The sequence below is a fragment of the Chanos chanos genome, chromosome 1 (genome assembly GCF_902362185.1).
Source record: "Chanos chanos chromosome 1, fChaCha1.1, whole genome shotgun sequence".
NCBI classification, from domain to species: Eukaryota; Metazoa; Chordata; class Actinopteri; order Gonorynchiformes; family Chanidae; genus Chanos; species Chanos chanos.
In genome coordinates, this window is record NC_044495.1 from 18,652,714 (window position 1) to 18,677,002 (window position 24,289).

General features: G+C 40.9%; 1 protein-coding gene across 1 annotated transcript in view; it reads left to right on the forward strand.

Annotated features, from left to right (window-relative positions):
• The first annotated feature begins 320 nt into the window (after nt 1–320).
• Nucleotides 321–24,289, forward strand: part of LOC115821812 (thyrotropin-releasing hormone-degrading ectoenzyme-like) — an 85,322-nt gene continuing 61,353 nt past the window's right edge. The window contains exons 1-3 of the mRNA XM_030785601.1: nt 321–997; nt 4,635–4,908; nt 7,606–7,732. Coding sequence (XP_030641461.1) covers nt 321–997; nt 4,635–4,908; nt 7,606–7,732 — 1,078 coding nt within the window. The remainder of the gene's footprint in view (nt 998–4,634; nt 4,909–7,605; nt 7,733–24,289) is intronic.

Here is a 24,289-nt window from a genome sequence, read left to right on the forward strand (position 1 = left end):
ATGGATGGACATGGGGAGAGCATAAAACATCAGACATCCTATTTTCTGGAAAGACCACCTTTCCCGCGAGCTTCGTGCCAAGAAAGTTCTTTTGAACAATCTCGTGGTTTTAGCCCACTGTATCATTATTGTGGCTGTATACTTCTGAGCACTCAATGCACGCTGCGTCTAGATCCATCTATGACTGTTTCCAGTTGTTACTACTGGGGTTGAGTCTCTTGTAACGACTTGCTTTTTCCTGTTGCGTCCTGACCAAACGTCATATTCAACAGAGTATGTCTTTGGAGGATAAACGAGGAAAAGGCTTATCGTTCACACCGATGGGAATTGAGGATAACAACATGAGAAACGGCAGAGGCCTGTCTGATCAATGGGCCGACAGCGTAGTGGTCCGGCCCAGGACAACCGAACGGCACATCACCGTGCACAAAAGACTGGTGCTGGGATTTGCTATCTCCATACTCACGCTTATCATCGTTACGGCCGTTGCGGTGTTACTCAGCGTCAGGTTTGAGAACTGCGCCGGGGAGAGCGGCTCACGGGCTAGCAACGGGTCGAACACCAAGTCTAATCAGTCTCGGGACAGTAATTCCAATCACAAAGATGAAGATGCCCAGCCATGGCGACATTTGAGATTACCAACGTCTTTGCGTCCCCGCCACTATGACCTCAAGCTCTCAGTGTACATGGACAACTTCACTTTCTCCGGGGAAGTTAACATTGAATTTGAGTGCGTGAACTCCACTAAGTTTGTCGTGCTGCATACTGACAGGCTTGAGGTGGAGAAAGTTGTAGTTTATTCGGATAATAAAAAGCCGGGCGTCATGAGAATACATCGTCAGTTTCACTATCCGTCCAACCAAGTTTATGTCATTGCTTTGCACAGAGAAATGAAGCCTCACAGAACCTACAAAGTCAATATAACATTCGAAGCACAAATTGAAAACGAACTTTTGGGATTTTTCCGTAGCTCATACTTATTGCACGGGGAAAGAAGGTAATTATATATTATAGCTATACTCAATATTCAGCCACTTAATTTATGTGTAATATGTCTGTCGTGGTAGAGCCTATTCTAATAATGCTATCACTGCCAAAAGTTTTGACCCTCTGCTTAAACAAGACGAATAACTAAACTTAGGTTTTTTCAAAGTTCTGCCTCATGAAGAATTATAAAAATTCACAGAAATTTGAGGCAGCTTGGTGGTTTAGGTTGATCTGTGTTCGGATACCGTTGAGCAGAGCCGTGTTTAACAATAGTGAAATGAAATCAAGTAATTATACAATTTAATCGCGTGACGGACGCACTTGCGCTTCCTGTTCCGCTTCTCCCTCAGTTCTATATGAGTGTATAAAGTAGGATTACGTCTCATAATAAAAAAAATGAAGTGTATATGTTTTCGGGTATCCCAGGTAAGCTAATTGGAACTTACGTGCAAAAATCTTTAAAGAGCTCAGCAGAAAACATTTTTGAAACAGTGGGTAAAATACACGCGATAGATCTGAGTACTGTTCAAATGTTTTAATTAAGAGATGCCAGTGCAGGTTAACTACAGCATCATATACAATAAATTTTCATCAGTACCAGTTTCATGAAATTCAGCCATTAGCTTAACTTTCACGTGCTTGCCATTTAATTGATAAAAGTCCTGAAATATCTGTAGTTTCCCATATTTATCTTAAATTCAACATTACTGTGGTGTACACGGCTTGCAATCACCTCCTTTGTGAATTTAAGGCCATATTCTTTAGTTAAAGTTTATAGATTTTTTTAAATAGATACTGTGATAAGCAAGATGATTTTCACCTGGGAATAGGCTGTAACAGTCATCAAGAAAGTTGTTCATTTTTAAAAAATTAATCTGTTGCAGATGAAGTCAGAGACGGCTTGTGGACACTAAATACTTTGAATCTGCACCAATGCACAGGATTTCAGTTGTCAGCTTTCTCTTTCATTATAAAGTTGCATGAAGCTGCAGTTAAGAAACATGTTGCTTGTTATTGTTCCTGTAAGTGACCCTATCCTATCTACATTCATTATGTTAGGTTTGTATATAGTTCTTTTTTCTTTCCAGAACATTAATTTTTGTAGCATCATGCCTCCTCAACAACTCCAAGTATATGTAGTTGTAGATTCTCTAAAGACTGTGTAGCCTGAGGTTTTACCAGAATTTTAAACAGACAGAGCTTTTTCTACCACATGAGATTCCTCACTGTTCCACAGTTTTGTAATATCTCCTTCGATCTACTGACTATCCCGTTCACCTCTGAAATAACCAGGGCATGCTGTGCCTTTGTACTGCTTCCAGCTGTTTTCTCTTTCAGCTGTCAACATAGTGCTTGTTCATACTCCGGCACATAAACCTTGTGCAAACTTTGCCTTTGAAAAGTTTATATTCAGCTGGCGTTTTTCCTTCCTGTGGTTCCCACAGAAGAGAACCAAGGGGACATTGTTGGCAAATGAATTGAAAGAGGCAAGCTAATACCACAGTTCTGAATTTAATTGGAGTTTTATTAAAATCATTATGCGCTAATAATGTCATATACAGCAGTCATAATGTTTAGTGTAACTTATTTTGATTGCAATAATACATTACAATGCGTACAGTTCACTTACAAAAGCTTCATGAATAGCTATAGAAGTCCTATGAAATTACATCAGTGTGTCATTAATAAAATCTGGTCACAAAAACTCTGTCTCAGTCATGATTAGTTTATTTTAAAAAGCTCAAATTAATAGATTGCTGAAACTAGCACTTCCTTAAGATCATAAGATTACAATATTAGTAACTTTTTAGGGATTTGGGAGTGTTTGGGGGCAGATAAGTGAGACTGTAATAATGAACAGATATGTGGGCTGAAAAGTAGAGTGCAAACAGTTTGATGTACATGCAAGCCAAATAAGGAATTTTTACATGTGTTCTCAAATGTCAAAAATAAGTGGCCAGACCTGCAACTATTATAAGTCAGAGGCTTTTAGGAAAACATTCAGAAAAATCAAGAACCATTAGTTTATCAGAAACAATGCTGTCTGGGGTGTTTTATGTAATGCCAGAAAGAAATGTATAGTGGCAATAAGAATGTACGTTATTATTCTAAAGTTTAAAACGTCCGTGGCCGCTAAGCAGACCTGACTGTCAGCCTCTAGTTCCCAGGTGAATAACGCCTACAAAAAGTGCCTTGAGCCATTTATAATTTGGCCTAAGTCACTGTCTGTGTCCCCAAGCTGCCTTTCATTATCACGCTCTTTTTCCTCTTTGGCAGTTCTGTAATGCTTTTCCAATGAGATGACAGTCCTATGGTAAATCTCCCAGCTGTGACCTACAAATTCTAGCCATTTGTTCTTCAAGCAGTTTGCTTCTGTTGAGGAGATCCATAGTCTTACCTCAGCACCACCTTCATCAAACTGATTGGCGCTTCTTTCAGTTGAATGCTGGAAACACTGATCTGGGTGTCACCAAGGGGGCATTTACTGTGATGTACACCCCTTAGGGAATATTCTTTAGCCCTGCCATCAATGAGGAAGGATTTCGAGGGAGAATAAGGAGGGAGGATTTCTACTGAAACCCTAGATTAAACCTAAACCCACCTCTGAACCAATCAAGTCAAGTAGAGAGATGGGCTAGCAGATAGTCTCTTTAATCATTAAGAATACATTAGCACTTACTGATGAAAGCAAACATCATGGGGAGGCTTTTGTACTGAGGCTCCTTCCCAGCAGTCCAGACACTACTGTGTTAGGTGATAAAAGTGAGGTTACACCCGTAGGTGGCAGGGCCAGTACTTCCCCTTCAGAGATTTGAGACTTGCTTTGATAGCTGCTAATCCACCTGCCTGGATTTAAACTGTTGTTCCTAGGATGTTGTACAGCAGCAATATTGCTATCATCAATGAGAGAGCCCTTTGTACTAAAGCCATGTCCTTAACTCTCATGCAAGTGGGAGGGCTGTCTCGTAGAAAAGACACACACATACACACACACACACACACACACATTTCACCCCCAGCTCTATGACGATTAGAAACTTTGTCATCTGTTGAAAATGTAGAACTTGTGCTCGAGGAAAGAGAGCACACTCAAGTGCTCATGTCGGTTAAAAAATTAATATGAAATGTGTCAGTTTGATGGTGAGCCTGAACATCAAACAGATGTGGCTATGAAATCTGAAGTGGGGTTTTTTTTGGCTGTGTGTTTATTCCTAGCTGGCTGAAACAATAGGAGAGTGTCAAGTGCTTCACACTTATCATAGTTCTAGAGCACTTGGTTCTGGATAAAATATACATTTGTTGTATGTTGTTTTTGTGCTTGTTTTTTTCCTGCATTTAAAATGAAGCTTTGTTTGAATTACACCACCAAAAATTAAGCTGATTACTAGTTATAAATCAGACACAATCTCAAGTGCTCGAGGGAAAAAAAGCCATCGAAACACTTGGAATCAAGAGCTTGTTGTCAACGTTTTAAAAAGCTGAAGCAAGATAAAATCACTTTTTGCAAGTACATGATGGGCCACTTCTGTCAGAGCTTGACAATGGATACTTATATGTAATCTCTCTCTTTCCTCTCTTTTTCTTTCTCTCTCTCTCTCTAAAATCCCTCCCATCTCTCTGTCTGCCTCTCTCTCTTTCCCTCTCAGGTTCCTAGCGGTGACTCAGTTCTCTCCAACTCATGCCAGAAAGGCCTTTCCATGTTTTGATGAGCCCATCTATAAAGCCACCTTTAGGGTAACCTTGAGGCATGAAGGCTCCTACCTGTCCCTCTCTAACATGCCTGTGGAGGCCTCTTACTCTGATGAGGATGGATGGGTGACAAACCATTTCTCCAGGACACCCCGAATGTCTACATATTACCTGGCATGGGCAGTGTGCAACTTCACTTATATAGAAACACTCACAGACAGTGGTGTAGTGGTAAGTTTTACCAATCCTTTCTGAAAGTAGTCATTTATTATCAATTACGGGTCACTTTCAGAAGCAATTAAATTTTCGTGATGTGATTCTCTGTTAGACACAGTTTTTTTTAATATAAATACCACAGATCAGTACAAAATTTCTCTGTGTACTCTCTATGCCTCTTTCATTTTAATAGCGTCACTCATTTCTTCCATCCAACGCTGTCCTTTTGTTGCTTCATTTTTGTAACATTTTTGAGCTGTGTGTTGACCTTGGATTCTTCCCTTTTCACATCAGTGCAATTATTTCCTATTCATCTGTGATGTCTTATCCAAGGGCATTCTGTATCTCTTCCCCTCTGCCGGGCACAAACAATGCCCTGACCCTCTTATCCTTATTACTGTCCAATCATCTCCTAGGCAAAATCTTTAATGACCGTCTCTATCTGGTGCATTTATTTCCATACTTCTCCTCATAACATTGAGCTCTCACATAGGCACTCTACATCAATCACATTAGCATGACACACTAGTCCTCTCGCACTATCCATCATCCAAGGGCAGTGTCACAGGGTGAACAGGAGGCCTCCGTTAGAGGAATTTTACTCAGGACGTTCACTGACTTCCTTATGTCTTCCTTATATTGTACAATATGTTTGACATCTAAAACAAGTAGCTATCAAATTTTCTGAACATGACTCTGAGGACTATTGTTTTTTCAAATTTCTGAACACACATAAAATCTCACCATCATTTAATTTTTTTTTTTTTCGAAACAGAAGTTGAGGGATTTGAGATTCAAAAAATCTACCCAGCAACACTTTTTACATAGTTCCCAGAATTTAAGGATGAAACATATTGTTCCTAATCTGGTCAGATTAATAACTTACAGACATTTCTATGCGATGCTTCTTAAATCCAAATTGTGTTGAAAAGAAGGCTAACACAGGCAGTAGGAGAAGAGACATCCAGTTTTAAGCTGTGTGGGCTGGACACCATTATATTCTCAATGTCAGGAAGCAAGGAACACTGCACTCGCCTAAAACAATTATGTGCTGTTCTTTGAAGTGGTGGCAGCTCTGGCACACCCCCACAGAGATTTACTCTCAGTGCAGGCCTGGCTTCTCGGCACGGTTCACTTATGTAAATTTCCTATTATAGCTGTTAAAACTTTCCCTGCACGCAAGCTTAAATGGAGCACGGAGCATTTCCCATACTCCGTTTCCAGACTTTTTCAAGCTGTTTCAGTTTGACGAATGCCTGTGATCACTGATCGTTTATGATTTTGTCAGTTACGCAGTCTAAGTTTTACCGATTTTACCTCAAATCCGATGTTTGGTGTCGATGAGCGGTGTGGTCAGCTCGACCTTGGTCGCAGTGTTCGTGTGCGTGACTTCTGCTAGGCTAACTCTGTGAATGAGGTTTCAGGGGCCACTGGACTGTGTCATGCTTTTATTGACAAGCTTGCTCTCTCTGCTCTCTAGCAAGCACAGTCTCCACCAGTTTCATCCCTCTACGGATTTACAGACTCATTAATTCTTACACATGCAAACATTTCATCATCTTGCCAGGCTCTCTCAGCAACAGCGTCAGCCTTCGGCCCAGACACACTGAATCATTACCTCATCTGCTCCTCTTTGGATTGATCCTGCTCTAAGTGAGCTTTGAGGCTACACTCTCATGTACACACGAGCGTCTTTGGAAAGTCTGAAGGATTTGTCTTGTATCGTCCCTGCCTGATCAATATTCAACGGCATCTGGAAGAGGGGGAACTCTATTCAAGTACAATTAACCTCATTCAGTTCTTGCTCAGTGTCCTTATTACAAAAGTGGAATCAATTGATGCCAGATTGATTAATTAAAGATTGCAGCACCCTCTTACTTAACCAGCAGTATTTTTATTTGAATATAAACAACCTCTAAATTTGTTTTATTTGAACTAGTGCTGAAGTAACTTCAAATTGTTTTCTCTCGTTCTGGGTAATACTTTTTCTCTTGTGTCTGAATATCAGCCTCAGTGATCAATATTGTAACACATGTGAGGTAAACAATACATCATTCAGTGTATTTGGTTTGCTTTTCAAAGTCAGAAACAATGTCTTTTCCTTTTCTGGTTTTATAATGTGATACTGTGGCCACGGGCTTTCTGTGTGAATGGATGTCCATGTGCAAAAAGCAATACATCCGTCTTTCGTTGGATGTAAACAATTGTTTTAAGGGTGGGAATGCCTTTTGAACAAAGTGTCACCTTCCTTCTCTACTCCCTCTGTCTGTGAGTCCGCCATAGCAAAATATGACTCTGTGTTGACGCAAATGTTACGGTTGCTCAGAGAAATGTAATTTATTTCCAATGACAAAGACAAAAAAAAAATTCAATACATAGCAAGCTTTAGGATTGATGGAAATTGGTACATGGTGCTGCTTCAGTGGCAAACAAAATACCTGGGAGAGATTTCTAGTGTGCAACAGCTGCAATTGAATAATTTACCCCCTCTCCCCCCACCCCCCAACCCCAGCCTCAGAAAAACCGTGCAATCGAGCTTAATACGCGAGGGTTCCAATGAATGGCTTTGATGCTTTTGTTGTTTTATGTATTGCATATGGGTCGGCATTCAGAGAGGAATACTCAAGGGGAAAATACTGCAAATAATGGGCCTCCATTCCTCTCCTGACACCCTCTTGTTCTTTTTGTCTTCCTTTTGTGTGATTGGCGAAGATCCGGCTATACGCCAGGCCCAACGCCATCGAGAGTGGATCAGGAGACTACGCGCTGCAGATCACAAAGAGACTGCTTCAGTTCTATGAGGATTACTTCAAAGTCAAATACTCCCTGCCCAAATTAGGTAAGATATCCTGCTTATATGTCTTACTTTGCATATACTCAATGGTCTAATTCAGTGTCAGTGATAGATAATGTGTGTATCTCCCGATAGGTATCTATGTAAGTTCCATATGTTTTGTAGTGCTTTTTCAAGTGTCTTTTTACTTTCTCATTCACACTAAGTGCTTTGTCTCTGTGAGACAGCAGGCAGTGTGCATTGAGTTTGAATGTTTGATTTGGTTGAGATTTCTCCTGTGTATCCATCTGTGTATGTGTATGAATGTGTATGTGTATGTGTGTTGTGTGTGTGTGTGTGTGTATGTGTGTGTGTCACTGTAGAGTGCTGCCTAACATCAGACGCCCGCTCTGTCTATGTCTCGCTCCATTGGGTTTCTGTCAGTTCGGCATATTCATTTAAATATACCCATCAATCTCTGGGCTTGAGCCTCCATCTCTTCCTCTCTCTCTCTCTCTCTCTCTGTCCCTCTCCCTCTCTTTCTCTCTCTCTCTCTCCCTTTACCAATGCATGTGTGAGTTTGTGTGTCTGTATGCTCCTAAATGGAGTCTTGTAGTGGCACGTTCCTGTGTGCTGTGGAATGTGTCACCTGGGAAGCAGTGGCTATGCTGTTCCACCAAAATAAAACCCCACAGTCATCCTCCTGATACGCAGGCATTTGTGAAGCTTGGCAGGGAGAGGAGACACAGTTTTCCTTCTTTTTTTTCTTTCTTTCGTTTTTTTTTTTTTTTTTACAACCAGACGTGTTGCGGTTTAAGAGATTATCAATAATCTCCTGATTTGTTAGAGTAGTCTGTGTTATGCTTGAGAATGAGTCATGAAAACCCTCTTTATATTCCCCAGTGTGTCTAATGAGGGTGCGTCATTAAGGACACACTATTGATTGTCTTCATGAAGGATTGGGATAGGGATAAACCTTTTGAGTCAGATAATAGATCTGTTCATATATTCAGGGTCATTTTTTCTTTACCCGTAACACATTATGTCAAACCATTTTTTTATTCATGTTTTGAATTATTAATATTTTTAATCAATGGGAACTGGGACCTACCAAGCAATAGCATTGAGAATGATATTCATGGGTATTGTTGGTTTAAAAGAACTATGTATACATGTGGGGGCAAAATATGCAGTCCGCAACACATCATGAATAAGAGTTCAAATAGTAGATCAATATACATAAAACAATTACAGAAAAGTTCTGACACAAATTGTAGCAATTCATATGTTTGACTGGCTTTTCTAAAATAGGAGAGATATGGGTACCGAGAGAATCAAGGCCTTGATGAAGAAATGATCTGGACATAATTTTTGCTGTGGTTATGTAAAGATGCCATCTGGGTACAAAGAGAAGGCAGCAGTTGCAAGCCCTGAGGTCCATATAGGGACACATTTCTGTTCTGTTCTATCAGAAAAAAAGGCATTTAAATCAAGTTTGCCAGCAGCATGCAATGAGCATATGACGTGCCTGTTTTAGTTGCTGAAAAATGCAAAGTTACACACCACTTTCTATCTCCATGAAAACCTCTCTAGAGCCTCTGTTTGATAGATTTTTCTCTGGATATTGCTCTAAAAAGTAGTCCTTAGTACGAAATTCGGTGCCAATTTGGCCAGTTCGCTTTTAAAGTTCTGCTGTTAAGGGTAGTACTTCATTCTCATGATTAAAATGTGGATCTTTATTTTTTCATTCTTTGTGCAGGTTATTTAGCTGCATACTGTACAACCTTCGGGGTGAAAGCACTGCAAATAAATGTCCTTGGTCTGCGCAGATGGAATGACTTCTGGGCATTTACTGTGTCTTCTTTTTGACTTAGTACCCTGTGTCAGCACTTGTTATGTGATTGATTTGGCCTTGTATAATGAGTCCCCTCAGTTTGAGAAACGACGACACAAAACCTAACTCTCCTCGTTCATCAAAGAATCCATTGTTCTCTACCGAATCTTAAATAGACTCCAATTAAAGTGACTTAATCACTGCCTCCATCTCCTGCAAGTGACAGAAGAACGAGAGGCAGTCAGTGAGACACGACGATATAGCAGCTAAGCACTGCTGCTCTAGTCTCAGCCTGCATGCAGGGAGAGCGGAGGAGAGAATGAGAGTTTCTGAAGATGAGAGACACACACACACAGAGAGAGAGAGAGAGAGAGAGAGAGAGGGGGGGGGGAAGAGAATGAAAAAGAAAAAGAAAAAGAAAGGGAAATGAGATACATAGAAAATCTACTGTAATAACATAAAAACAGCATGTTGAACAGGCCTGAGTCATGCAGGTGGAAAGAAAGATTAATACCTGTTACCTTAAATTTGACCTTTTTTATACTACTGTAATAAGTACTTTTTCATTTCATTCATCACTCCTGTGTGATAAATTTTACCATGTAGACAGTGAAGATTCGGCTCCTTTCAGGCTTTATTCTCTGGGAGTGTATGTTATTCTCATTTACAGAGGAGGCTCACAAATGGACTAAATAAAAAAGGGTTGATAAAAAGGGTTTAGATGAAAAAAACAAAAAAAAAACGAGCTGAAGTGATTCATCTCCATCTCTCCCACCCTCCTATTTCACCCTCACTATTTTAGTCTTACTATCTCTCCTTATTGGTTTCTCTTTTGATGAACGTGCGCTGAGTTCCTCTCATTTACAGCTCAGACTGGTGAAGAATTGTCCGTATGACATCTGGGGAGTAGAGGGAAGCAGTCTCTTTTGTGCACTCAAAATACAACGGGGGCTGTCAGCTGCCTCTCGCATTCATCTGTCTCTCTCCTGCTGTCATTGGGTTGACATGACATGGCTGACGCTTGACACTGACAGTAATCCAGTTTCCAGTCTCACTCGTCATGCATCTGAGCATTTTACTCTATCTTATTCGGAATGTGTCAAATCAATTACTCTTGAATTCATCTGAAAGACTTTCCTCTTAAGATGCAAGCAATGAGATGCAAGATAATGTATTTTACACCTGAACAATTGTTTAAAGACAACAAATCGATTTTATTTAAGAGCTTTGTCACAACATCTGCTTTATCAATGCAGACATAAACAAGCCTCATTTAACAAGGCTGCACTTGAATTAGCGTAGCACATGCTGGGCCATTGACTGTGACATATCTGCAGAGCAGTGAAGTCCAGATTAGTGGAGAAAGGAATCAATGTGAGTGAGGGAGATTTGCATGAGTCTGAAAGGGAAGAGCTTTGTCCTGCCCATCGATCTGCAGTAAGCGCTTCTCAAAGAGAGATAGATGAACAGTCAAAGCAGTGTGACCTGCTACAGAGAGCCACTGTGTCCAATGAGAATAAATTGAGACACCGGGTCTTGACATTAGTGCATGAACGACAGAAACTGATGACCATGATGTAACAGCAAGAGAAAACTAAAGCGGTGATATGGCACCAGAGCAACCCCGTGAAACAGTTCAACTGAAATGAAGATATTTGCTGTGATGTGCACATTATAAGATTGCTTACTGAGCCAGATGCATCGATTGAACAATGTCATCTGTTTCCTCATACATAAGACAATGACATCAGAGGCTTAGATCTTGCTAAACTTGTGCCAACTCAGAGAAAATAATTTTAGACATTCTGGAAGTTATTGCTGGGTAAAAATTGTCATTCAAATTCATAAATATACACTTCCTGAAAATGATTGCAGAGAGATTACTCTGTGACTACTCAGACCATCCCGGTCCTCTCTCTGCCGCTGTAAACCACCCTTCTCACTTCAGCCCGGGCGAGCACTCACTCATCAGACTCACGGTGATTTTGACAGATTTATGGTCTGCAAGTGGAACTGGGTGAGGAGAGAGCATTCTGGGACATTGAAAATGAGTTGATCCACACAAGAGCTGGGCTGATGTGAAAAAGACTGACCCTGAACCCCAGAGCCAAGAAGATGAAGCTGTGTCCGTTAATCTGAAGGAATAAGAAATCACAGAGCTGGGTCACCTTATACCCAACTTAGCATAACATGCTCCGTCAGTTTATGGAGCGTCAGTTTCCAGTATTTTTACTTTAGTATTGATAGAATACAAATTAACAAAGATAATTAATTGATGGATGGGTTGTATAAAATGTCTTTCTTAGCAGACAGGCAGTGGCTATTTAAAAGGGGATAACATTTTAAGCAGCTCACATGCTAGACATTGACATTAATAAAGGCATTTTCAGTGTTGTGACGTTACTCTGCTAAATAGATTTCAGAGATTTTAGATGATGGGTTGATTTGAAAACATTTCTTTCTTTTTTGAACTGTTTCTTGATGAAATATTTATTATATTTTTGCCACCAAATCTCAGTGCACATCTCATGTGCATGACTGGTTAGAAGATGAATATTTTACAGTAGACTGGTGTTGTTCATCACAAAGCATAAACTCAAAACTGCTATCGTCTGCTTGCATTAAATGTAAAGTAAAGCACCTCTATACCATATCCCTTTTGTCTGCTACAGTCAAAATATAGTTTACTGTCAAAACTGATGTCTAAGATTGTCTGATACCTTGAGATAGAAGTGCATATCTCATTGGTAAAGGGGAAAAACATTCCACAATCTCTGTTCTATTTTCTTGAAATGTGGTTACTAAGATGGCCCTTGTATATGGTCCACAGATGCATTTTTTTTTACACTTGATTAGAACAGCACTCATGGATGTTTTGATATGAAGAAGAGCATGTTCATTTGACCACTCTTGACCCTGTTTTGTCACGTCTTTCCTTCAGTTTTCCACTCCAATATCATCTTGGCCACTGTTTCTCATGAAACAGAACAAGCTGAACAGTGTTTGTCACTGAAAAAAGTGAAATTGTAATACAAGTAAAACAGGAGTTTCAAGGTTACAGGTTTCATCCTCTTGCCACGGTAGCCAAAATAAAGGTTGATTCAGCGTGTCGAGCAGTTGTATGCATGACTCTAAACACGTTGGGATGTTAACTGCTTCAGTAATTCAGGAGCCACACGTGTGTGCAACCATCTGCCTTCAATATACTTCTAACAGTAACTTGTGTTTTGTTATTTCGAGTCTGGCTGGACTTGCCCTCCCAACTATCTAAAATCAGCAGTATACTGGAACCAACCTTATTGAGTCCACAGTTAGGCCTTTTTTGGTGTGGTCTAGAACTATCTGCCATACCTCGTCTCCTTATCATTTCAGTTAGTGGCCTCAAGCAAGGTCACCTCCACAGTCAGCAGGCTTGGCACTGTCCCACTTATCATCAAAGTTATTTGTCATAAACATGGCAGACAATTGTGACATTGCCTTTCATTCTGGGTTGGAATGCTGGGAAGACTCTGACCATGCCTCACTGCTTTTCCAAGTCCATAAGCCATGCTAATATTCAATTTGCTTTCACCTACTCTCTCTGTTGTGACTTACAGAAGCATGATCACTGTCATTTTAAAGTTTGCCAAGGAATGGGTTTAATAAAAAACCAAGGATAATAGTAATCCTTTATTGAATTCATTGTATTTCATGAGCAAGGTTAGACAGGGGGCATTTTCAAAGACCCTCTATGTATATGTAGCTGACAGTCATAAAACAGGCTATTGCACTGCAACTGAAAAGGAGCTTGATAAAAGAATCAAAAAGCTACTGGACTGTCTGATGAAGGTTAAAAGGCTCTGGTCCTCTCTCCCCTTTTATGTCTGAGAGGTAAATCACCAAAGAAATGTCAAGCACATCTTTAGAATTTGACCCCTAACAAATCCTGTAGACCTACACAAATGACATACTTGTCAAAGTAAATTGTTGTAGCCTCTTCAAACAGCTTTGAGAATGTCAAATTTGACATATTTCGAGGTTGAATCTTGGGGCCAACAGCTTTGTATGGTTTGGTTAAACTGGAAATCCATATCCCAGTACATACCTCAGCTGTACGTGTGCCATCCAGTGATTACTAGGTCTCAGATATCGCTGTGTGATAATTGAGACATCCTACAATTCCACATCAGTCCAAGGAGATTGCTGTATTTTACTATTATAGTCTAGTGGAATTCAGAGGCTCATTTGGCATTTCCTAATAGGATTAGAGGGTGTGTGTGTGTGAGGGAGGGAGAGAAAGTCAGACTCTTGGCTTTATGTCATTACTCATCAGGGGTGGTTATTAGCGTGGAGATGGAGAGAAAAGAAACTGTTTGACTTGCTCACCCTCCGCGGTTCCTTCCCATGTGAGGGAGAAAGGCTATGAGCAACAAAATTCATTCAGAAAATAAAAGGTCTGTCACACATTCTTTTCTTGTGGGAAAGTCACTTCCTTTTTCAATAAATTATGGTCCCTTAAAAGAAATTATGAGCAGGATAGAAAGGTTCATAATAGTGAGAAGATTATTATTTGGTAATTAATGTTGTCAGTTTAATGGTTTAACTTGACAATGACAGCAGGTATTGACGTTCAATGGAGGGAAAACCTTTGCTGTCTACAGATAGAAGAGAATATAAACTATCACAGTTTTATGCATTGTTTGGTAGAACATTAAACCACACACTGTGAATTTCATGAATTATTGAAAGGTTATAGCGGAACATGAACCATCCTCGTTTTGACATGGTTGGGATTTGTGTCATCACCCAAGCAATTTGATATTTCCGGCCATTTGAAAGGTGATGCAATGCCAACTTTGGCCAGTACACTCTTTTCCCAATAAATGCTTCCATGTGGGGATGACAGCGTTGAGTTTGCTTTGTGGTACAGTGAGACATTTCACTTACTTAACTACATGCTAGCGGTTCCCTCCCAATGTTATTAAAGGTGGTAATTCTCCACCAGCTTGAGGCTTAAATCAGTATCATTTGTCTTAGGGACTAATGCTGTCAGCTGGTTTTGTCGAGACTCTTGGTGAACCCCATTCATCATGCTTGGCACCGTTGGAGGGCCAGCAGCAAATTGGACATTTTGTTACAATTCCATAACTCTGTGGCTGAAATGAGAGTGGAGTTTGCTTTTTCAGCGAACCTCGTTCATTAATAAATTCATCTTTTTAATTGCAAAGCCTGTCTTGCACACTGTGCCACTGAGTTCTTGCATGGGGTGTATGTCTGTGTCAATTGACGGGCGGCGTTTCAGTGGCACACAGCATGCTGGCAAGAACCGCTTTTCTTCAGTGGTTCTCGGTTTTTACTTTGATTGCTTGCGCATGCACATAAAGGTGATGTGCTCTGGGAAAGGGTTTGGGCACCACTAAAGAAAATCTTGAGAGTTCAACCAGCAGCAAATAGCAATGGTGGAGCATTTTGTAACAGGGATTTAATCTGAACAAAATGCACTCCAGAGAACTGGTCAATAATCCGTGATGTAATCCTATAATTGGATTGACAAAGACGAGAGAGGGAGAGGAGACAGGCTGCTGGGTGAAATTCCACACTTTGACTTGCCCACAGGGACAAATGAACACAACGTCCATGAAGCCACCAACAAGTCTCCTGGCCTATCTAGCACAAGGCGAATTTCTTGTCTCTCGGCTTTAGGAATCAAGTGAACACGAAACTTACAAAACCCATTGTCAGGAAGTGAGATGCCTGTGTGTAAAGTTCTACACTCCATCAGCCATCACCATGACAAGCATTCCCCTGTCGCTGTGATCAGACAGATTCTGAGTGTTCAGCTGACTGTCGTTTTTTGAGAGAGTCCAGTGGGACTGTCCTAGGGCTCAAGTGTTTACGGTCTGACTGAAAGCTCTGTTGGTCTTACTCGTGGAAAAAAAACTAAATGCAACATGATTGTCCTGCTGCTGCATGGCGGCTCTGTGTGGCGGTTTAGTTCTCTGCGTATTCTCGTCTCAGTTGCCATTTGTGACATTCATAATCAGTGGGCCATGATTGGAGGGAGAGGAGCCATAATGGATACACAGTTTTTATGAATGGGTTATCTACCTGCCACGTTCATATATTACGTCTGTTATGCATTTTCAACATAATGTCATGACATGTCGCAACATGTTAGTTAAATAGCTTTTTTCAGATTGCCGTGTAATTAAATTATCTATAGAGTTCACTATTCACTATTTTCACAGTAGTACTTCAAACAAATCTTTTGCTAATTTCATTGATTCTGGACTGTAATAGATGAGCATAGAATAGTGTACATGTTTAGTATATAGGGGAAACATGTCTGTAATTATGGGTTGTAAAATACATAGATGAATATATAAATAAATAAATAAAAGCATCTGATGTCCAGATTGCACAATGAGCTTGTGTTTAGATTCTGATTATTGGACAGTAAAAAAAAATCTCCGACTGAAACATTACCGTGATGTAGTGGCGAGATCTGTTCCTGTTCTTGCATGTTTCCCATTTAGAATGAAAATTGACTGAGACCAGAGGCCATTTTCTGAAAGAGAAATTGACCAGTTTCTATCACTCTCTTTGTTAATGAAAACAGTGTCCTATTGCTGCATTACCTTCCACTCTCCTCTAAATATGGTATGTCAGCTTTCCTCCCCTTAGAGGAGGAAGCACACACAGACACACACACACACACACACACACACACAAATGAAGATTCTATCATTCATTCACACCTCCTGCATTCTGTGGCTTGAGTTATCACCTGTCTAACTCTATGCACACCCACTGTTCACCATCCACTGGTCTCTATGGGCAAATTTATCTTCTAAAGTCAAACATCTCGTATTTTTAGTCCCATCTTTAGATGATCTTGGAATACTTTTGAGTGAGAAAAATGGCTTGATATCAAGCGTATATTCACGGACATGCTTAGCTTATGATTTTCAGATATAGGTCATATAGACAAATACCAAACAGCCATGAGAACAAATGCTTTGCGTCTGCTCTTTGCCTATACAGGCTACGCATTTAATACATGGGTAGACAAAGGTCAAAACATATTCATCAGGGCTGACTGGCAGCTATCAGCACATGTCATTTCTAAAGCCTGTTTGATTTTGTCTGTGCACACCAAATGTCAGCTGAGTCTGTCTTCGATGTCGTTCTAACTCAACTGAGATATAAAGTACAGCATCACTATGCTATGTACAGTGTTGTGAGTGAAATCCAAGCGAAATTCTCCCTTCTTGTGAAGCTGACCTTCTAAAAAGTTCTCCTCTCCTTCCCTTTTCCAAAGTTTCCTCAGTTGTTACTCTTTTTCTTGTGTGTGTATGTGTACGTGTATGTGTGTGTATTTGAGTTTGTGTGTGTGTGTGTGTGTGTGTGTGTGGGTGTGCAGGCGTTCATGTGTGTTTGTTTGGCCTCAGAATATTTGGTTGTGGAGGGGGTTGTTGATCGCTCTGTGCGTGAGTGTGAGTGTGTGTGTGTGTGTGTGTGTGTGTGTGCGCGCGAGCGTGTGTGTCTGTATGGGCAGAATCAATCAGGTATTCCCAGCACAGATTCAGGCCTCATCTGTTGCTCTCTGCTGCACTGTGATGTAACTGTGTCCTGGGAGCCTACTGATTACCAGAGGGTGAACCAGAGGAGTGGGGAGAGAGGGAGCAAGGGATAGGGGGTAGAGCAGAGCAGAGGAAGGCCTTTGGCAACAATCCCAAACCTGTGATGGGGAGTGAGACAGAGAGAGAGAGAGAGTGAGGGAGAGAGAGAGAATGCTAGGGGGTAAGTTGTGCGTTCATGTTGAAGAGTACTGGGAAGGAGGGGGAGGTGGGTAAGGCCCAGGAGGCTTCACAGCATATTTATGCTTTTAATTGCAAAGAGCCTGAGGAAAGCAAGCAGACAGGCCGGCTGCATCCAACTGGCATGCCATGCCACTGACTGAGGGAAAATCCATAATACACTGCTAAAAAAAGAAGAGGGGTGGTGACAAAGCTGCCATACATCTGCCGGCAGCACCTGACTTAATGTGTAACAGGACACACCCCCCTGGTGATGTCACTTCCATGCTCCCAGTGTCACTCATTTTTCGTTTATATTTGTTCATTCAGCAGGTGCTTTTGTCCAAAGCGGCGTCCAAGACGCAAAATACAAACCAGGCGTGCAGTCTCTCTGACTGGAGGCACTCATTGCTGCTCTTCTAAAGAAGCGTTACGTGCGGCTACTGGCCGTCAGTCATTCCACGGTGTTGACCACTTGATGCGTTGCTTATTGTTGGCAGTGGGCCCAGTTTGACAGCGGAATTATCATCAATCAGACCTGTATCTGTGTCTGTATCTGTATATACTGAATGTAAGTGGCAGTGCAGTATGGAGATCAGGCTTAGAGTAAAATCTTCTCTCAGAGGAAGAAACATAGAAACTGAGGGTCATACTGTGGGCCAGCATTTAATGCTTTAGATTTAGATCTAACGTTGATAACTTGGGGGAGAATGAAGTTATGTGTGATATTCGTCGAAAGCTAGTCGCCCAGAAATTTCCCACACTATAATTCAGACTCAAACAGCCCATGAATAATTGACCACTTAGCTGATATTACGTGATTAATAAAAGACATCAGCAAGTGGTTAATTAACCATACCTTTGTCCATAATGCATAGCATGTTGAATTTGCTTTGAGTGTATTATGGACCCCTAATCCCTAATAAATGACTTCACAGATGAAGAGCCATGAAATGCACTATACACCAAACAGTACTAGGGGACACTCCATTGGAGAAATGCCATGACTATGTGCTATTAGGTTAGAGATAATATTTTACAGAACTGGTCATTAAACATCCTATGAATCTTTAGCTTGCTTGGCCAGTCTAAGAACAAGCTACTTAAGGAGTAAAGGATAGAGCAGGACTAAAGGATAGAGCACTTTACACACTAGTATTACCAAAATGAATTCCAACAAAACTCTTCTACATATAAGAGTTCTCAGGGGTTTTTTTTTATATCAAAGCCATGTAAGGTCTTGGAAGGATGAGATTTTTCCATTGACCCCACTGCCTTCAAAAGCAATCAAAATTCTTCTAACAGACTCTGAAATAATTTTGGAATAAAGCCTTATTAGAGTATGCTAAAGCCTTACTTCATTGAAAATTAATCAAAAATCAGTTAGAGACTTTATATGGTCATGTTTTTTTTCACAGTTCTTTGAATACAGTTCGTGGCACACAATTTTAGTTGAAACTACGCTTTGATGAGTCTGTCTCATTGGGGCATTGATTGAGAACACTGTCAAGTTGTTTAGACTTAAAGATGATATTTAAAAAGTCACGTGTAAAAATACTCGAGTTGATGACACACTTTATTTCTCTCTTTGTCTCTGTCTCTTTCTCTCTCTTTGTCTCTCTCTGTTTCTCTCTCTCTCTCTCTCTTCGTCTCTGTGTCTCTTACATACAGACATACACTGACTACTAATCATTCATGCTTTAATATGACACAGCAGCATCACTAGACATAAAGATCATCATTAGAACAGATGAATCTCCTTCCATTAACCTCTCCACTGACACGTTCTCCTACAAACATTTGACCCTTTGCCCCTCAGGCCAGAGCAGGCCAGTGAACATGTTGGTGTGCTAAGCCATTTTCCCTCCAGGTCTTTGATTTCATAGGTAATTAGCCATTTTACTCCTATAGCGAGGTTCATCTCGGCCCTTAGCTCTGGGCAGGAGCTCTGTCATGAGTCATTCTCTCAGATCATAATGATTGTCTACAACATTATGACACCTCACAAACGGACTGAACCCTCTTCTCCCCTCTGCCGTATAAGTTGACACAAGGTTTTTTTTAGCCCCCAATGTGGTTTGACATAATCTTCTTAGTTGAGATAATTACCACTTTTGTATTAATAGTGTTGACACAGTTCTTGCTGAATGGAATGCTACTCAGCGTCCTTGTCCCTGGCCTGCTTTAGTGAAACAATTTCATGAATCAACCAGCAGCAGCTGGTATTATAAGCAACTGTGCTCAATTCCCCCCTACTGAAACACATCATAAATGTTTAACTGTTGCAGTTAAATCTTATGGAGTATCTTTGTGTAATTATAGTGACTGTAAAGTACTTTATACTGTCTCTCAGAAATTAACATTTTTAGTTGTAATACATGTTTTAAGATTTTCCTTATTTTGACCAGTCAGTGGTAATTTCAGAGCTGATCATATATGATATATGAAAACATTTCTCCTTTCCTTTTCACTCACTGAGAATATTTGCATGCAGTTTTCTTATGTGATTCTGTGACCAGGACCTCTGTGGTTCTTCTTGCTATCTAAATATGTTACAAGGCTATAATGGTCTATGTGTGTTGACCATGCAAGCTGAGCCCCATTTAAAGCATAAGAGCTTGGGTTGACACACAGACACCTGGATAACACAAAAATAACAATGTAAATCAATAACGTAGATTACTTAATCAGTCAATTAAAGACAAAAACATTTATGAACTGAGGAATGATCTGGACACCTTACTCGTGTGTTAAAAAGAAAAAAAAACAATTCTCCACCAGCTCTCTGAATAATTACTGCAAAACAGTGAAAAAAAGAGTGTAATAACTTTACACAACTCTGTTAGGGAAATCGACGCTGCAGGGATGACACACAGAAACAGCGATTTCCTTAGATCTACAGCACATCAAAAATGGAGAAACAGAAGTATATGGAAATTGATAAGTAGGTCAAGGAACATATCCAAACCTTGCTTGAGCTAACAAATCCCAAAAAAATGCATTTTAATGAGGAATAATAAAACCGGGAAGTGATGAGGAAATACCAAATCAAGACTATAAACCATGCACGTTGTTGAGCTTGTACATGCAGACGGAAGGGGACATATTGAGTAAGGGCAGGAAAGGCTGGCCATTCCATACAGAAAAATGTCGCAAACCATATCAGTGTGTGGACATTTGGTTATGCCAACTGTCATCATGTACTCTGATGTAAATTAATGTCGGTGTGCACTTAAATATCAGGTAGGATTTCTGTTAACAGTTGTGTTGAACAGAATTTCATCAGTACACAGCCAAAAATGTGTTACATTGCTGCTGACTCACTCACTCTGGAGCCGATTTCTTGGACTCTTGTTTGAAATCTTTTTCTGCTTTTTCTTCTCCCAATTTGGAATGCCCAATTACACACAATCTCTACACATCATGAGCTGTCTCGTATCACTGAGTGATGCAATGCAGTCAGAGGAGAGCGCCGCTGACTTGACTCACCATCAGGGACCAGCTCTAAGCAAGATGAACTGACTAACCTGACCAAGGAACACGGCCAGTTGTGCCTCTGTGCACTGCCAGCTACAGTCAATTAATGTGGAATGCTTAATGATCCCAGATGAATCCCAGATGTACTATGAACCTCTGTGCTGTTAGACAGTCAGTGTCATAACCAGATGCACCACAGGAACCCCCTCAAAACCTTCTCACTTCCCACTCTGATCAGCTTGGTTACGAGCAGCTGATGAAAGTGCTGTCAACACCAATCAGCAAGGTGAAAACAAAACAACCGATTTGAGACACAATGTGAAATTGTGTGACAAAATGAAACGCTGTCAAATGTATGCACAGACATGCACATAATTACCAAACTCAGAATGAATGCAGAAGTGCAGACAACTGCTCCATTGCTCACCTGTTGTTTCTAAACCTGCAGATGTGCCCGGATCTCAGTAGTCACGTAGCACATATTGTTTTGATCATATTGGAGTAACAGCGAGCTGGGTTATTATGACATGCGCAGGGTTGAAGGCCAGGCTAGAGTTCTGACTGCTCTGCACTTCACTGGCTTTATGGAGCTCTCATTCCCACTCTGTCAACTGCTCAGGCTGAGGTTGTCTGGGTTGTGTGGGTCGCTGGAGCTTGGCTCTCTGCTCCCTTGCCTCCTGACAGCTCTGCGACTGTAATGCCTCTGTCAGTCGCCGAGCACGACAGACCAGGTCTCTTTCTCTGACCCCTTATTCTTTCTCTTTTGTTCTGTTTCTCTCCCTTTAATCCCCCATCTCTCTCTGTCCCTGTCTGTGTGTGTCTCTCTCTCTCCAGGACACAAGGAGCTATAGATGTCAGCCCACATTTTCTCCTGTTGTGTGTGCATGTGTGTGTGTGTTTGTGTGTGTATTTGTACATTCTCTCTTGTGGGGGTGCTTAAAAGCAGGAAACTAATTTCAGACACGTTAAAGAAGGAGGGAGACTTTATGAGTCACAGGAGGCTTTAGTAGTAGGAGTTATTAAATGATGAAGAAACAGTTCTTTAAACACAGCCTATTTACACATGTTGGAGAATGCAAAACTCAGATTTTTGAAGCCTGACTCAAAGTCTGATTCTAATAAGCTCAAGTTCAAGCCAAGTCTCAAGTCATAAATAAGCAAGTCCAAATCAAGGTACAAGTCACGAAAATTGCAACTCGAAAACACTGGGACTCGAATCCAGGTTCAGGAATTGAGTACTGCATCACTGACTACAAGAGACAAGTTTTAATGGATTTCTTGTCATCAGCCAGTGTGTTTACAGTAGTTCTATATATGTATACTACCAGATTTAAGAAACTGCTATTACTTTAAATATGAGTGGAGATTGTGTTTTCTGTCTGTGAGCAGTATCTTAAAGAAGTCTGTCCATATAGATTTGCTTTCTTCCTGTTACGTCAGATTAGCATTCTGTACTGCTATGGTTGATATTTTTTACATTGCTAATTCCACTGTTATCTGCTTCATCTAGCTTATGACTGACGAGTCTCTATTGAAAATCAATTATAAGAATTGTATTCATCCACTGTAGTGTGATGCTCAAATATCACATTGCTTTTCTCTGTGAGTACATTATCCAGATTACATTTATCCAGTTTCACAAGCTAGGCAAACGTTGAGGACTTGTCTGCATAGGACACTGTTAAGATGGATCTCAAATCCTGGATCTTTCTCCATCTGTCTTATACAGACAGACACACACACACACACGTACACAAATGCACACATGTTAATTGTAATCTTATTACGGTGCAAAATCCAAACATATTTCAGGGTTTTTGCTCACTTTGAACTTTGCTCTCTACCAACTTTCTTGGCTGTAACTTTGAACAGCTCTCACTCTAGCAGGGGACGGTGTCATGTCAAAGTCAGAGCGAGAGATGAGAGAGAAAACAATAACCTTAGTGAAATGGCACTTGGGTCATTTTTAGCGTCAAACTGTGTCTGTTTTCTCTCCTCAAGTGCAATCAAAGATGTAATGCATTTTTCACTGGTGCTGAGACTTTTGATGCCTGTGTGGCTCATTTTTTTTCTTTCCACTGGTTCACTCCATTTCACGCTCTCTCTCTCTCTCTCTCTCTCTCTCTCTCTCCCTCTGTCATCGCCCAAGGCTCCGCCTGGCATCCCACGTGCCTCTGTGTTTTAAGGGTTCAGCGATCAGAACTCAGGAAAAAAGCCAGGATAAATAAAGCCTCAACACACAGGTGTTCAGTGATGTAACCGTTTGCTCTCTCGCTTTTCTCTGGCTTTTGCCATGCTGAGAGGCAGCCATTGTGTTCTCATACAGCTGAATGCCCCTGACTGTGGTTGACTTCACATAAGACCTGATTTTTTTTCCCCTTCACTGGACTCATCCCACTGTGTGTCTTACTTTATATGGCATAGCATTGTGTTCTCAAGTCTAAAGAGTCGACTGGAGCCTTGCGGTGTGCAATTGTATATTTAGAATTGGGATTTGTCTGGAAATCGTGCTCAGCACAGCATGGTGTGTCGTCAGACATATGTGTTGGTGTCTGATCTTTTGTTAGCACATTGTACAGCTCTGTATAGCAGCTGAAACTGTCTTTTCCGAGTTCTGCACACTTAAATATCTGACTTAGGGACAACTGTTTGTTTTCATGACTTGTCAAACCTCATCTTTGTCACATAGAGACAGAGGGATGGTTGTCTTCACACAAGCGACACATTCAAAAGCTACTCTGTGTTTTTTTTTTTTGTCACACCTCAATAGGTATTTCCTTTCCAGCTCATTCACCTTCAGCGTCACCTGGACGGATGACAGCACAACAGTGTTGGGAACAACAAGAACGGAAATTCACATCCTCACTGCTTATTTTACAATTCCCACCTCCTTTTTAAAGCACTTTGTTTTGTGATGAAAAAAAGGAGGGTATAAGGCGTAATTATTTAAAAACCACATTTAAATAGTCTCTTCCTCCCTCCTCCTCTTTTCACTGTATCATTTGTACAGTTGATGAGGGCGCCCAAAGAAAGGAAGGACGAAGCCGAAATAATGCGTGTGCGTTGGGCGGGTTCCTGCAGGTACCTGCCACCTACAGCAACACATCCTAGCCAATTAACAGAACTGGCTCAGATCAAAGTCACATCAAAGTCCTTTATAGTGCCGCGGAATGAGTGGGGGAGGGAGAGGTAAAAGATATGATTCAGCTGTCATTTCCGGGAAGCTTAAACCAAAATCCCTTTGACATACGTTATTCTGTGCATATCCATAATTTGGGCTGAATACACTGCCTGAATGCATCTGTCGCACACACGCTCTCGGGAGTGGCATTCTTGGTGTCCGGCCATTGCTTGTGTTACACGTTGTTCAACCAAATACAACGCCTGCATAACTCAGTACTTCATTCCCGCTCTCTCGGTGGCATGCCTGACCGCCATCTCGTCAAGCGAAGGCCCCTCAGACTTATCAGTATGCAGAGAGCAAAGCCACACTGAAATCCCGTTGTGCTACAAATCCTCTGCTGACTACACTGG